At 41.1% G+C, this 16,775-nt stretch overlaps 1 protein-coding gene across 2 annotated transcripts in view; it reads right to left on the bottom strand.

The window, feature by feature from the left end:
• The window catches only part of UNC79 (unc-79 homolog, NALCN channel complex subunit), a 282,068-nt gene that overhangs the window by 82,749 nt on the left and 182,544 nt on the right, over window positions 1-16,775 (bottom strand). For both annotated transcript variants that reach the window (XM_044932849.2, XM_044932848.2), the window contains exons 28-32: window positions 13,003-13,289; window positions 9,135-9,317; window positions 8,410-8,572; window positions 5,753-5,902; window positions 3,953-5,170 (exon numbers count right to left, since the gene is read on the bottom strand). In XM_044932849.2, coding sequence (XP_044788784.1) covers window positions 3,953-5,170; window positions 5,753-5,902; window positions 8,410-8,572; window positions 9,135-9,317; window positions 13,003-13,289 — 2,001 coding nt within the window. The remainder of the gene's footprint in view (window positions 1-3,952; window positions 5,171-5,752; window positions 5,903-8,409; window positions 8,573-9,134; window positions 9,318-13,002; window positions 13,290-16,775) is intronic.

Genomic DNA, 16,775 nt, shown 5'->3' on the forward strand with positions numbered 1-16,775 from the left:
GTCTGCAGTGACTGATAATAACAAGTTCTGTGATATGAGCATGGGGATGAGTAAATGAGCAACAGTGGAAGATGAAAAACAGTCTCTGGAGAAGATGAATTCAAGGAGCTGAGAAGCCAGAGTGTCAGAAGACACTGTACTAAGACTCTGTAGTATCTGTACTAATATTGAAATCAATGAGAATTAAGACAGGAAGAGTTTAGGAAAGAGTAAAAATGAGCCCAGTGTTAAAATTGTCAATCAATGAGAAAGTCAGGGGTAAATAATGTAAGATTCAGAGCTGAGTGTTTTTAGAGACACCGTGGAAATAGTCTGAAAGGGGAAACGATGAGCAAGGAAGGTGTCCACACCTTGGCCCTAGCCTAAGGACATAGTATCTTCAGGGAAGAGCTGGACTTTCCTTTGACTAGGAAGGTAAAGGAAACAGTGGAGAGAGCATCAGTGGATTTTGCTCATGAAACATGATGCATTTCTGATGGAGGAAAAGTTTCAGGAGTTGGGATAAGATGGAAGAAAGGTGCTGGACAGGACATGCGCAAGGCCTCATGGAAACTGGAGTGAGAGAGAAAAAGGGAGATCTGGGGCTTCCTGCAGGGACTGACATGAACAGAGGGAAAGTACACAATGCCGTGAGACCTGATAGCCTCAAGGTGATTTGCAACGGGAAGGCTGTGAGTCTGGTCTCCCTTGACTACCACTGATAGTGGCAAGACACTCTGGGGAGCCTGAGTCTTACTCTAAGCACGTGAGCCTCTTTCCAACCCCCAGCAAGGAAGGGCTGATCTGTATGTCTGTGGCACGTGGGACACTATACAGATATAAAATTACTATGATAGTATAATCTATACTATAATCCACAATAAACTGTGGAAAATTCTGAAAGAGATGGGAATACCAGACCACCTGATCTGCCTCTTGAGAAATCTGTATGCAGGTCAGGAAGCAACAGTTAGAACTGGACATGGAACAACAGACTGGTTCCAAATAGGAAAAGGAGTACGTCAAGGCTGTATATTGTCACCCTGTTTATTTGACTTATATGCAGAGTACATCATGAGAAACGCTGGACTGGAAGAAGCACAAGCTGGAATCAAGATTGCCGGGAGAAGTATCAATAACCTCAGATATGCCGATGACACCACCCTTATGGCAGAAAGTGAAGAGGAACTCAAAAGCCTCTTGATGAAAGTGAAAGTGGAGAGTGAAAAAGTTGGCTTAAAGCTCAACATTCAGAAAACGAAGATCATGGCATCCGGTCCCATCCCTTCATGGGAAATAGATGGGGAAACAGTGGAAACAGTGTCAGACTTTATTTTTCTGGGCTCCAAAATCACTACAGATGGTGACTGCAGCCATGAAATTAAAAGATGCTTACTCCTTGGAAGGAAAGTTATGACCAACCTAGATAGCATATTCAAAAGCAGAGACATTACTTTGCCAACAAAGGTCCGTCTAGTCAAGGCTATGGTTTTTCCTGTGATCATGTATGGATGTGAGAGTTGGACTGTGAAGAAGGCTGAGTGCCGAAGAATTGACGCTTTTGAACTGTGGTGTTGGAGAAGACTCTTGAGAGTCCCTTGGACTGCAAGGAGATCCAACCAGTCCATTCTGAAGGAGATCAGCCCTGGGATTTCTTTGGAAGGAATGATCCTAAAGCTGAAACTCCACAATACTTTGGCCGCCTCATGTGAAGAGTTGACTCATTGGAAAAGACTCTGATGCTGGGAGGGATTGGGGGCAAGAGGAGAAGGGGACGACAGAGGATGAGATGGCTGGATGGCATCACTGACTTGATGGATGTAAGTCTCAGTGAACTCCGGGAGTTAGTGATGGACAGGGAGGCCTGGCATGCTGCGATTCATGGGGTCACAAAGAGTCGGACACGACTGAGCGACTGATTTGATCTGATAATCTATACTATGAAAACTAAATACATGTCATCATAATTGTCAGATACTTTCCTTCTTATTCTGGTAACAAATATATTAATATAATACCAATCTCCTCCCTGGCAGCCTGGGGAACAATCTGACCTAAGGCTGAATAAAGAAGGCAACACACAGACATATGCAAACAGACATAAGGCAACCTATATACAACCTATATATCATATACACCCACCGAGGAGACCTCATATAGTTTCTTATATACCCACCCTATAGACCTTAAATGGTTTCTTATAAACCCATCTATAGACCTTATGTGTTTAATCACTCAGTTGTGTCCAACTCTTTGTGATCCCATGGACTGTAGACCGCCAGGCTCCTCTGTCCATGGGGATTCTCCAGGCAAAAATACTGGAGTGTTGCCATGCCCTCATAGACCTTATGCTGCTGCTGCTACTGCTGCTAAGTCACTTCAGTCATGTCCAACTCTGTGTGACCCCATAGACAGCAGCCCACCAGGCTCCACCGTCCTGGATTCTCCAGGCAAGCACACTGGAGTGGGTTGCCATTTCCTTCTCCAATGCATAAAAGTGAAAAGTGAAAATGAAGTCCTTCAGTTGTGTCCGATTCTTCACGACCCCATGGACTGCAGCCTACCAGGCTCCTCCGTCCATGGGATTTTCCAGGCAAGAGTACTGGAGTGGGTTGCCATTGCCTTCTCTGAGATTATAAGGTTCCTTATATATCCCCCTACAGACCTCCATAGTTTCTGTAATAGGTCAGTGCTTTCCTCCATCTACATGCAAAAATTTTCTTGACTCCAAATAATAAAAAGGTGTCCCAGTTTCCTTAGAAACACTCTTAAACTTTCTTGTTATTATGAGAATCTTTTTCTTCCCCCGCTGCCTTACTGGAGCATGACCTTTTCCAACTACATTCATGTTCATTCAACAGATTTTTACAGGGCACCTTTGAGATTACACAGCTCTGTCTTATGAGGCAGACAGCTGCTGGAAACCTCAGGAAATGCCTGGGGCAAATATAAAGGCCGAGCCTATTCTCTTGGGAGCTGCTTTTGCTGTGCAGTAGAGAGAGAGTAATGTATGGCCCAGAGCAGGGCACATCACCTCCTCACTGTCAGTGTCCTCTCGTAGGAAATGAGCGGTGACTAGAGGTCCCCAAGATTTCTGTCAGTGCCCAATGTCTTTCAGTCTATGAATCTCCTAAAATAACCATCCCAGACCAATTCCTATTTTTTCTGAAGATTCCCATTCTATTTTTTATGAAGATATGAGCTGAGAAATTAAGAAACATTCTGATCAGTATTATGATAACAGAGCAGAGGACTGTGTTTTTAGGATGAGGTGGACTATCAGCTTGTCACTTTTTCAAGTTAATCCCTCTTAGAATCAGTGCCTCCAAGGAAACACAAGTCATGGCATTTGAGGCAGGAAGTTCTTGTTCTCTGGCAGCTTCACCATCAACTGGTGACCATGGATTAGACTGGGATGTAACTGGGCTCATTTTGGTTCCCAAGGGTACACCATGCCAGGCTGCTGATATTTGGTTAGAATATGTAATCAGCTATAGACCCTAAATGATTATACAATCAATTCTCAATCATTCCAAGTACTCTTTGCTTTATTTTACCCCTTCCTGTTTGTTCCTCCTTTGGTCTGTATCATAATTCACTGAAGTATATAGCAAGGAAATAAAGAAAGCAAAAAGAGTTCAATTAATGACTTTTGTTGTTTGAAGAAAACAAAAATGGTATTTGGAATGTCTTGATATTAATTTATCATTGCCTCTTGTTGTCAAGAGTGATCAAGAATTAATTGTAGAGTTGAGGAACAACCAATATCAAAACATTTATGGAGCCAACAGAACCACATCTGAATCCAACCCGCTGCAGTAAGCAGGAAGGGTTCAGAGCGATAATGAAGCAATGATAGCGTCATCCCCTGACATTTTAAGGCTGAGAGTCTGATGCATACTCAGTGCCAAGACCCTCACAAGTAAGAAGCACACACTTGAACATAGGCTGGGAGAAAGAAGGAGACGCTCACCTGGATCTTTCTGATCACCCAGTTTGTCTAGAATGTTGAAGGAAATGTCAAGGTACTCTCTCTGGATGGCACTGACCGCAATCTTCCTCTGTTTCCTCTGCCGGGGGACAATCTGAATCTTAAATTCTGACTCCTCGGCTCCCTCCTCCTCTGCCTTCCTCTCGGGGTTCTGTTCTGTGTCTGATTCAGCGATGGCATCGGGCTTCTCACCCTCCATTGGATTCTCCGAATCTTCAGGGACCTTGAGGAGGACAGTTTTTGCCCCTGAACTTGGCATCAGCCCACCAGGCTTCTCCTCCTCGGTGCTGGGCTCAGCGTTATCGTCCAGAGACGTCTCGGGGAGGGCAAATGACTTCTGAAGGAGGTCTCGTTTTTGCTTCAGCGTGAGTGGGCTGCCAGAGGAAAACTCTTGCAGCTCCTCGGGCTTGACTAACTCTTCAGAGTCTGTGGGGTCTTCCAGAGCTATGAGAGAGGCATCCTTGTCACCCGCAGACTGGTTATTTCCTGAGTCCTTAGAAGAAAAGTCTTTGGAACAATCCTCCACGCTTACTTGCACAAGGGGCGTTGTACTGAGGCTGAGGACAGAGGGGTGTCTGGGGACAGAGGGAGAAGAGGCAGCATTCTGACCAGAGGCACCCTCGATCCCTTGGTCCATGGTCTCCTCTTCATCACTCTCTACTATTCGCAGAGGGGGAAGAGGTTCAAACACAAGAGAGTCACTATCCGACGTTGAGAGCATAGAGCGTTTCTCAGGCCCAGATGTTGAATCTGAGGACAAGTCAATCAGATCTAAATCCTCTTTGGGGGCAGGCTTCATTGGGGAATCAACTTTCACCTCAAATGCCTCCATGCAATTTAACCTAACTTCTGGTATCACCGGCCTCCGAGATTCTTGGAAACCTTCCACAGCTAGGTTCTCGGGGATGTCGGCATTGTCGGGCCTCGTGGCAGAATTCTGTCTAGATCGTCCGTGGTCGTGCTGTCTTTGCATAAAATAAGCAGCTTGGGCAGAAGGCTTGTCTATGTCACAGCGGTCTATGCAGGACTTCCTACGGTGCTCGTCTAATGTAAATAAGAGGGAGTCTGCGTTTCCTATATCAAGAGATTTTTGTTTTAGAGAGCGCAGCTTTTTCTTCTGAATGCTTTCTTCTCTCACACAGTGTAGGATGTTGTCTTGTAATGCACTCGTGTCTCTATATTCAGCCAGCTCTATTTCACCTGATTAAAACAGAAAAGGCTAGTACTATTTTACTTGGAGATTTCAACTTTCTTTTCCCCTCATACTTGGGCATACAATTGGCATAAATAATAATCACAACCCCAGGTCCACCAAAAGGGAAAACTGACTTTCTGACCAAGTTTTCATCAGGTTCATTCTAATTTCAAAAACCAGAAAACTTTGGAATGAAAGAACCCCCAAATGGCAGTTTAAGATCTTATTTCCAAAATCAGGCTTCAGGATAATCCCTCAGCTCTATTCATTTGTGTGCTGGAGAGGGGATCGCTTTTGGCTGAGGTCAGTCTAGAAAACTGTATTCAAATTGTGTGGAAGGGAAGCAAACATTTCGCAACAAATCAAATCAAGCAATGGCCCTCTAAGACAATCATGACGTTAATGATGTATCTGTCAATTCACGTATATATATAAGTGTGTATATATATATACTGGTTATGCATACATATATATAAAATCAACAGTATTAAAATGTGTAGTAACATAATAAAATTAAGATTTCACCCCAAACAAATGGTAGAGTACAACATTTCTGCATAAAATTACTAAGAGGAAAAAATTCATACTTCTCTGAACATTCATCTCAACCGGCTGATATTTCACCATTTTGCTGCCGCCTATCCTTTTCAATCTTGCAAAAAAAGTTTGAGACTCTTTATTGCAGGGTCCAGTAGGTGTATCATGAATATCAGATTCATCAAAAACACTATCTTCTTCTAATTGGGGAGAGAAAGTCAAAATTACACTTAAGAGGTTATTCTCTCTTAGGCTGTGTCTACACAAGCATTTCAACGAAAGCATCATGGAACACAGTCTGGGGTGGTTCCTACACCAGCCCAAGTCTAGCCCAGCTGGGCATTTAACTCAGGTGTCAAATTATTCATAAGTTGAGCAGAACAAACTGTTATAAGTTTGCCCCTCAATTTCCATGTCACAAAGGGCAGCATTTTCAAAAGAGGCATCTCAATATTCCAATAGAGCCTTCATGGGGAGCCTTTTCAATGCACTTAACAACCAGATAACCAATACATATCAGGAGTCTGGGACACTCCTGAAACGTGCCTGCTTTGGGTGAATTTTCAGGGTAATTTGGCAAAAGAAAATTAAACACAATGAGTAGATCTTGCCCCTTCCACAAATACATGCCTTCCTGGGATCTGAGAACTGGCATAGACACAGCCTAACAGTACATGCACCTTATACTTTGTGAATGCAAAATACTGTACTCTACACTTGATAATGAAACACGTGACACACAGAAAAAGCTTAGAAAAGCCGCTGGTCATCTCAAAAGCTTCACAAATGATTATGGACTGAAAGAGTAAACAAAGGAAAAAGAAAACAGAAAATAACATCTCCCCACTAAAGTAAGGCTCTTCTCTAGTCTGCCATGGGCCGCTTTTATGAATCCCAGAAAGAATCTTTGACTGTTATGGTCCTGAGGCTCCATAAACAAACTGGTCACTTAGAGTCCTAGCAAGCTTGTTTCTGTGTCCTTTTCTACCCCCATTTGGCCACTTTTAAATCAAAGAGAAACCCCAAAGCACATTAATGAGGAAAATGTTGTTATATTGCAACCCACAAAATTCCCTCAATAAATTTTCTTCTTTCATCTTTTGAAAAGGTCAAAGCCATGTACAAAATAGCAAGAGAAAAGGCTGCAAAAACGCATTAACACCACGTGAATGGAATTAACCTACTATTCAAGTTCAACATCATTGAAATCACAGTGTTTGGCCTATATTTATATCTACATGTATGAGAAAATGAGGTTCAGGTGTGATTGTGATTATTTAAGATTCTCTGAGTATAAGGGGAGTACAAGCTTAGAGTTAAGTTTTAAGGACCGATTCTGTCTTGAAACACAAGATTCTATAAGTAAATGAAATTTGAACAGCAGATGCTGGACAAAGTAATCAAAATAATCTTTTGGGTCAAATAAAAAAAAAATAAGCGTTAATGATCAAAATGGATACAAAACTCCCAGTGAACTTCTGCAATGATGAGGAAGCCTGTCAATACAACATTCTGTTTTATTTATTTCGTTTTTTAAAATACTCTCCTTTGAAAAATACAGCTTTTTTGGAGCAAGAGTTATGCAACTTCCCTTACATAACTTTGTATCAATGATAATTCTCAAAATGAATTGAATGAGAGTGACAGGAAGACTTCAGCATGGCTCCTCTCACCCAGAAATGTTCATCTGGGATTGGCCCAGGTACTGAGCCCACACTGATGACATTTATAGTTTAACTGAGTCTGTCCAATTTCCCAGAAACTAGGACCTAAGATGGTAGACAAGATATTCTTCAGGAAGGATCTGAATGGTATCAGAACTTAAAGAACTTTCTCTCAGTCCCATCTCTAGCCAACCTAGAGTCTTGAACTTTTTGGTAATAAATGAACAATAGAACACTGGCTCCAGTCCATCCTATGCAGACATCTGCAGAGCAGTTCTACCAAAAAGGAATCTATGAACACTACTAAGAGTCATGGGGCACTTGGCTTTCTCCCAGGACTGGATGAGATGATGTCATCATTCATGAGTCTAGTCACCCTGAAACAGACACAAAAAACACACATCTTGGCTCTGCAGTTCTCACCTGAAAATGTCCAGGCTGGAAGTTTACTCTAGCTAAAGTTTCATTCTGCTGCCTCCTTTGTAGAAAAGCTATCAATACAAAAAAGTATTGATACTAGAAATAATTTAAACCTATGCAAAATATTTGATTTCATTTGCCTTTAATTCTTATTGAATAAGGAGGCTAAGAAAGACCACTTCAACACATTTAGACTCCATTCAAATCTAATCTCGAGGTCAGAAGCAAACCAGAGTTGGACAGGATCATGGCACCACTGAGTACCAACCAAGAATCATTTCACAGCCCAAAGCAAGATGTTTCCAACATAAAGGAAAAGGCTTACAAAGTCTCCTTAACCAGACAGCAGACAATTTTTCTTTTTTTTTTTTGCAAAACATGATTTCTCATGAAAGGGGATTTAGAAGCATATCGATTATTTCTCTTGAGTGCTCATTTTAAAAAAAGGAAAGCAACAGCATTCATGGGAAATTTGGAGAATTAATGAAGCAGTAGGTCATTTTTTTTTTTTTACTGCAGAATAGTACCTGGGGGTGCTCCTCTACGGTCTAAGGAAAACATTGTCCAGAAACGTATTACGTATGCAAGCTGAGTTTGGGATAGAATTGAGATATGTAAAGTACCTTTTTCTTTTTCGCTGTATCTGCTTATGTTACTGTTGTCACTGTACAAAGGTCCTGCCGCGGCATGGGGCTTGCAGCTATGATACTGTGCATTGAGTGTATTGACTGTTATGTGAATCAGATGCAGAAGGACCTTGCTGATATCACAGTCTCGGTATGGATACTGCTCAATGAAATGGAGGGAGAAAAATATAAACAGTTATTTTCAAGGGTAAGTTTTTCCACTTGATCTTGCTAGCTATTTTTCTCAGTCTCTTCTGGGTAAGCAGAAACGTCAATTCTTACCATGGTCTTATTTGAACAAGGGATTGTATCCCCACCCTCTTCCACCAAATTATGGATGGCAATGCATGCCAGTTTGTAAGTTTTAATTCATTTCAAGAAAATGAGCTGGCATAAACATAATGTAGGAGTACAATTTTAAATAGTTTTCTTGTTTTCTAATGTAGTAATTAATACATAGATAAAATATGAGGTTCTGAGCATAAACAGAGATTATGGATCCATGTTCATCATATTTGGCTTTAAACATTTTAGAGTATATACTGGCATGGTCTACATTTCTATTTTCGTTCCAAAAGTTCTTCACTTCTGAATACTAATTGTACATCATGAATCTTCTGAAGGTCAAATTACTATCTTACAAAATTTTGAGCTTAGATCTCTTAAATGTTCTCTCTAAAAGAATTGTTCCACCCAAAAAAAGATTGACTACAGCAACTCACCTTGTAAAGAATGACAAGCAAGGCCTTCAACCACATCTGCCGGATGTGAGGCTTTAGGGACCAGAGGGAACAACGAGGTGGCTGTTGGAAATAATGCCGGAGTTGAGGACAAGAGCAGTATTTGAGCACCTGAACCACCAAGGGAAGAAGGTGTTTTCCCAAATTAATGTTATAGTCCATAACCTGAAACAGGAAAAAAATTTAACAACTGAAGGAAAAGAAAACTATAAAGGATAGTTATAAGCCAAAAGGAAAACTTTGAACCATCAAAACATGAGCAAAATATTTAACATGTATCTCACAAAATATTATTAATAATGGCCAGTATCCATAAAGGGACAAAAGTCCAACCTCACAAGAAATTTAAAAACTTGTAACTTCATTTTATCTACTTAATTGTCTAATTATTTATCTACTTAATTAAATGCTGAAAATAAATTTCCTCTTTGAAAATGTCCTATTAAATTATTGTGTGCATGCTAAGTCGCTTCAGTCGTGTACAACTCTTTGAGAGTCCACGAACTGTAGCCAGTCAGGCTCCTCCATCCATGGGATTTTCCAGGCAAGAATACTGGAGCAGGTTGCTGTGCTCTCCTGCAGGGGATCTTCCCAACCCAGCACACAGGTGGATTCTTTACCACTAGGCCACCCAGGAAGTCATATTAAACTATTACCTAGAATCAATGAAAGCATGTAGAGTTGGTAATTATGTGGGAAAACAGGCATTCTCAGACACCACTGGCAAGAGTATTTCTCAAATGTTTCAGGAGAGCAGTTTAGCAACATGTATTCAGAAGCAGGAAAAAGCACATAGCCTTTAAATAGCAATTAAACATATCCTAAGGAAATAAATCAGACAGGCATTTCCAGATGTATGCATAAAGATACCCAGCATTATAGCCACTCCAAATTGCAAATGACCTCCATATTCAACAATATGGAATTAGTAAAGCAAAAGATTGTTTATATAACAACAGAATACTCTATAGACATTAAATGGAATACTGTACAAATTTATTTACATGATATGAGCTTCATAACAAATTTTAGGCTTAAAAGAGACATGGAACTTCCCAGGCAAGTATACTGGAGTGGGTTGCAATTTTCTTCTCCAGGGGATCTTTTTGACCCAGGGATCAAACCCAGGTCTCCTGCATTGCAGGAGATTCTTTACCAACTGAGCCACCAGGGAAGCCCAGACATAAGTATGTATATACATATATATGCATATACATGCACACATTCAGGCACATATATATATATATCAGATAGTCGAGGACAAGAGCAATACAGCAACATGTATTCAGAAGCAGGAAAAAGCACACAGCTTTTATTAGAGCTTCTCTGTAGCTCAAATGGTAAAGAATTTGCCTGCAATGCAGGAGACCTGGGCTCAATCCCTGGATTGAGAAGTTCCCTTGAAGAAGGGAATGGCTAGCCTCTCTAGTATTCTTACCTGGAGAATTTCATGGACATGGAACCCAACAGGCTACAGTCCATGGGGTCACAAAGAGTCAGAAATGACTGAGCAAGTAACACTACCCCTAATAATGACCTTGTAACTACATGAGTTATAGAACGTGCTAGGGGAGGGCAGCCTAGATTTTTATCCTACTTATCACACAGATGGTAAATTGAAAGCTAACCATACATGCACACACCTATGTATGTATGCGTGTATATAGGAATGTATGTAAACCTGGAGCCATCAGCATATACCAAAATGTTAGTAACTTATTTTGTCATGGGTTTCCTAGAGATTTACATTTTAATTTTTTTGCTTATAGTTTGAAAGTAAATATACATAATGTGAACATAGAAAGAGAGAAGTGAGGGAGGAAGGGTAGTGAAGTTTGCTATCTGAAGTGGCGTCTTCTGTCTCTATCACAGACAGCTGAGTATTAGTGATGATTCATCTAGTTATCAGCACCAGCAGGAGACATGCAAATCGCTCCCACATTGCTTCTCCGTGTTCACTATATCAACGATCTGTTTGAGCTAAATAGTAACAACTACGATCATGAGTTCTTTCCATGCGACAGGCACTGATGAAGGTGCCTGTCTTTCAGTATGTTGTCTCTAGTCTTTCCCCAAAAAATCTATTACCAATGAGCAAAGAAGCAAGGATGCTTAAGGCCGTAACAGTTTTAATAACAGTGGCAGAGCTGAAATTCATATCCATTTCTCTCTAGCCCCAAGTTCTACACTCTTTGCAGATTAGGGCAGCCGTTTTGGAAAGTTAGATTTGTGGCACTGGTCAAATTAGGCATATATATACACCTAAAGTCTGAAAGGCACTCAGTCATGTCTGACTCTTTGTGACCCATGGACTAGAGCCCTCCAGACTCCTCTGTCCATGGGATTCTCCAGGCAACACTACTGGAATGGGTAGCCATTCCCTTCTCCAGAGCATCTGAGGGATGCCCAGGGATTGAGCCTGGGTCTCCTGCGTTGCAGACAGATTCTTTACCTTCTGAACCACCCAGGAAGTCCATGTATATCCGATGATCTATTAATTCTGCCCCTGGATCCATATCCCAAAAGAATTCTCACATTGTTGAATAGGGCTGCATGTACAGAATGGTTGGGGTTTCCCTGATGGCTCAGACAGTAAAGAATCTGCCTGCAATGCAGGAGACCCCAGTTCGATCCCTGGGTTGGGAAGATCCCCTGGAGAAGGGAATGGCTACCCACTCCAGTATTCTTGCCTGGAGAATTCCATGGACAGAGGAGCCTGGTGGGCTACAGTCCATGGGGTTGCAGAGTCAGACACGACTGAGCAACTAACACTCGACTGTACAGAATGGTTACTGCTGATCTGTGTGAAAGGGTGAGGAGTTGGGAGCAATATGAGTGTCCATTACTGAGGGAATGGATAGTTAAGTCATGAGAAATATACACCATGGTATATAACACAGCAGTTAGGAGTAGCAAAGAAACATGAAAAATGCCAATGATGATAACAGGATACGAAGTAAGTTGAATGATTAACTCAAGTCTCCACTTGAAACCAAAAAAGAGAAAGGATTAAAAAAAAAAACCTACAAACAAAAATTCCACACTCCTTTAATATTTAATGAATAGAGTTTCAGTTTAGGATGATGAAAAAGTTTTAGAGATGAAAGTGGGGATGGTTACATAAGAATGTGAATATACTTACTGCAACTGAATACTACATTTGAAAAATGACTGAAATGCTAAGTTTCGGACTTCCCTGATGCATTAGCGGTTAAGAATCTGTCTGCCAATGCAGGGGACACAGGTTCGATCCCTGGCCCAGGATGACCTCACGTGTCAAGGAGTGGCTAAGCCCGTGTGCCACAACTACTGAGCCCACACTCGAGCCTGTGCCCGCAACAAGAGAGGCCACCAACATGAGAAACACGTGCACTGCAACAAACAGCAGCCTGGCTCACCACAACTAGAGAAACCCTGCGTACAGCAATGTAGCCAAGAATAAATAAATTTTTTTTTTAAATTCTTAAGTGCTAAGTTTTATATATACTCCCCTCCCCACCCCCATAAATCCCCAACTCCCTTTATGTTATCAGGCTGCTGATGTCTTCTATACACCCCTGGGCTTCCCTGGTGGCTCAGAAGGTAAAGAATCCATCCGCAATGCAGGAGACACAGGTTCAATCCCTGGGTCGGGAAGATTCCCCTGGAGAAGTAAATGGCTACTATGGACAGAGGAGCCTGGCAGGGCTACAGCCCACAGGGTCACAAAAGAGTCAGACACAACTGAATGACTAACACAATAAAGTAACTTGCGCAAAACTTTACACTCAACCAATGTTGGCTAAATGGAATTTAATGACTCGTTTGTACTAAAAGCCTAACGGCATGACTCGTGAAAGCTTCCACGTACCTGGGCAATCCCTGCAATAAATGCATTAAAGCAAGTTGACAGGCGCATTTTCTGAGGTGCAATCATGAAGCATCCTTCCTGCTGGTCGTAGCCGAGTAAGACGTACAGGTGCCGCTTGACCGTGTTAAAGGCCTTGGCGCTGCTGATGTCTGACTCGGCGCTGCTCTCGTCCTTGGCCATGAACTTCATGAGCACTGTAATGAGCTGGTGCACTGTCTGGTGGTCGATTCCAGCATCTTCGGGGAGCAGGTCCTTGATGGTGTTGTCATTCTCAGGGGACTGGTGTCCTGTCAGTACAAGAAAGGCCATCAGTGGGTGGCTCCCCCACAAGTACGTTTACAGTCAAATTTCACTTATCGATCAAGCACCACTTTATCTGCTGCCTCTAAATATTTAAAGGTCTGTTCTAGACAAACTCAGACATAATATTGCCTACTAAGCAAAGCACTGCTCCCAGGATGGAAGTTATGTTGTTGTATCAACAACCAATTTGGGAAGAATGCATGTGTGCTAAGTCGCTTCAGTGGTGTTGGACTCTATGTGATCCCATGGACTGTAGCCCACCAGGCTCCTCTGGCCATGGGATTCTCCAGGCAAGAATGCTGGAGTGGGTTGCCATGCCCTCCTCGAGGGGATCTTCCCCACCTGGGGATCGAACCCCGGGTCTCTTAATATCTCCTGCTTTGGCAGGCAGGTTCTTTATCGCTAGTGCCACCTGGGAAGAAGGAGGGAATGCAAATAAAAACATGGCACTAGAAAGCAAAGTTATCTTCAGACAGCAAGACAAATACCTACACACAATTCACATTTAGAGAACTTTTAAATACCTTGGCAAAGTTTTACCTTAATAAAGAGACATTTTCCTTCCAGCTTTGTAAAATAAATAGGTAAGAATAACCACAAAATAATATTCATCAAATCTGCTGAGCAACTAGAACATCCATTGGGTTATTTTGTTTAAATTATTATCTCCAATCAGTTATGTTCAAAAATCAGCTGAGGCAAAAAAAAAAAAAAGTTTCCTTCTCCAAATCCTGAGATAACAGCAGTATGTACTCTTTGAATTATACATTTAAAATTAGAAATAGCAAATGATAAGCCCTGCTGGATGTAATGAGAAGCACACAAGGGGTGGGAGGGCACAGACAGAAATAAGCGTGAACTTTTAAAAACAGAAACACGCCACGTGAAGGTGAGCTGAAATTCACATGCAAAGAAAAAATACCTCAGCCCCTAACTTACTTTTAACCTAACAAATAATCACATCGGAACAGGTCCCTGACATGGATTTCTCAGTTATTTCTCAAAGTCAGAAATTATACCCTGTCTCCCCTTGTTTTCTGCCCTTTAGTTTAGGACTTTGAGGGAAGGAAAAATGAGATTTGCTCTCCTATATTTATATTTGGGGCCTTATTCAAAATACCCTCTGCATTCTTCTCCTTCCTTTGACATGAGAATTTCTGAATTGGAAACAAAGCTTTTGCCTGGTGGGTTAGACGAGCACACATCATTCTCATCTCTCATTCTGAGAGAAAACATTCTAAATGATGACAAGCTTTGGTTACAAATCATTATTCAGCAAACTTTGATTCTATCCGTTTAAATTACAGCATGCAGGATACAACAAACAGCTAGATAGTCAGTCATATGCTTTAATTCCTCAACTGATCTGTCAAAAATCTGTCTTCCAGGACCAACCAAGAGAAACAAGATAGAAGGAATGTTTTCTGGGGACCACAGAAATTAGTTGTCTGGAGCCTAAACACTTTCTCTGTCAAATTCCAAATTTACTAGTTTGAAACTGCACATACTACGGTTTATGTGCTTGGTTGTCTAGTCTTCCCCAGATGATCAGAAGAATGTTGATCTGCTCAAAAATGATACCCTAAGATGGGATCTTGGCAGTGAGTGAAAAGTTCACAGAATCAACCAAGTCTAAGAACGTCTAATATAGGGGAAATCACCCAACAAACTTCACTATAACCCTTGGATATTAACAACATTTTCTGTCTCATAGTCTTCTCATGAAGGAATAAATATGTGCAGTGTACTTTAGAGACTTCTTTGTCAAAAAATTATTCAAATAAAACCTAAAGATTTGTTTATGATGCTGTTTCACATGCAGGAATAGTCAGTTGTTAATATCATTATTTATTAGGCAGGCATGAGCCACCAGAAAAAAAAAATCAATTCATGTGGAACATCCTATTTCATGAAAGGTCATGAATATAAAGCACTGATGTATATTATAATTAAATGTTTGAAATAGAAGATCAGACCAAATTCTCATTTTAAAAGTTTAGAGAACTATCTTTTCAGCATTGAAAAATATTCAATCTTGATTTTTTTTTTCTTCAGAGTATTATTACTTTACAACTATAAGAAGGTTATTGCTTTGGGCAAGTTTGGGCCAAAAACCTGACAAGTGTGAGAACTGGGTGCCCTGCAGGGTTCAACGCCATTGTAGCAGCAAGTGATGGCTGTTATGATGCTCTAAGTTCATTCCTCAATCCATCGTAGCTCTGGGGGGCAAGGTTTAGGAGAGTATGATATCACTCAGTTCTGCTCGGCCACCTCCAAGTCCAGACCGGCTAGACTCCAAAGCCCCAAAGTTAAAAATAGAACTGAGGAGCATTCAAGGAGATGCACCTTTGCTGTCTAGCCCTGAGAGTCCAGGGAATTCAAACAGAAGAAAGGGAGCTCCAGACAAGGCTCAGCTAGGACATGAGCTCCCCATTTCCTTCTATCACCTCGAGTATAGAAAATAAACCATCAGACTTCAACTTTAAATATTTCAAACCTCTTTGCCCCACCGCAAGTAGATAATCATTTTCAAAGTGTGTCACCTTAACATTTCAAATCAAACCATATTTTCCCAGTGACTAAGTATCATTTCACAAAGGCCCTATCTTCATTTTAGACTGATCTTCATTGATCTGCAGTGCTTAGCTTTAAGGTTGTGGCTTTTTGCTTTCCCTGAGCAATGAGTGATCTTTAACAAACCATTAAGTGTATTGACAAAAGAACTGGTTAATGGAACCCTTCTCATAAAGTGAAAAAAAATCTCTTTTGATTCCAATAACTCACTCCTCCAAGTGAGGGCTTTGAAAGTCTGCACTCTGTATACTGTCTTTCTTTTAAAGGACTGTAAGAATGTGATTGGCACCAGTCTTCATTAAGAAAAGTTACCTTAATCAAACCCCTAAGAAAAATGAGGTTAGGAAAGCTGAAACTTTCCTTATTGATAAAGATAATATTACTGGTTTAGTTCTCTATAAAGGATATAAAATTTCCATTTTAAAACTAAATGCCTATAATATTTTCTCCAAAGTGTGACGATGAACATGTTTACTTTTGAATTCTAGTCTATGAAGTTCTTATATCTGTTTTAACTATAGAGACTGAACATGTTAAGAGATTTGATTTTCTCCTTTTTGCAAAGAAAAATGTAAACATCTTTACTGTTGTAGAGGCAGAATGATTCCTAGCCTAACTTTAACATGGACTGGGTCCATCACGATCTGTCCGCAGAGTGGCACAACTGATTGAAATGCCACAGTAGAATACAATTTTATTTACTTAGAAGGTCTGAAACCAGGCAGGATCAGGATCTGCTTTTCCAGACATCTCCTACTGCTCCATCCCAGAAGCTCAGCATCCTTACATAAACACTAGGCTGCTTCTGGATCTCAGAATGGAGCCAGCCCTTTGTACCTTGGTGCCTTCTCTCATGGTGCTCTATTCACCTTGCAAGGTGGCCCTCCACCCCCACC

The sequence above is a fragment of the Bubalus bubalis genome, chromosome 20, assembly GCF_019923935.1.
Source record: "Bubalus bubalis isolate 160015118507 breed Murrah chromosome 20, NDDB_SH_1, whole genome shotgun sequence".
Taxonomy (NCBI): Eukaryota; Metazoa; Chordata; class Mammalia; order Artiodactyla; family Bovidae; genus Bubalus; species Bubalus bubalis.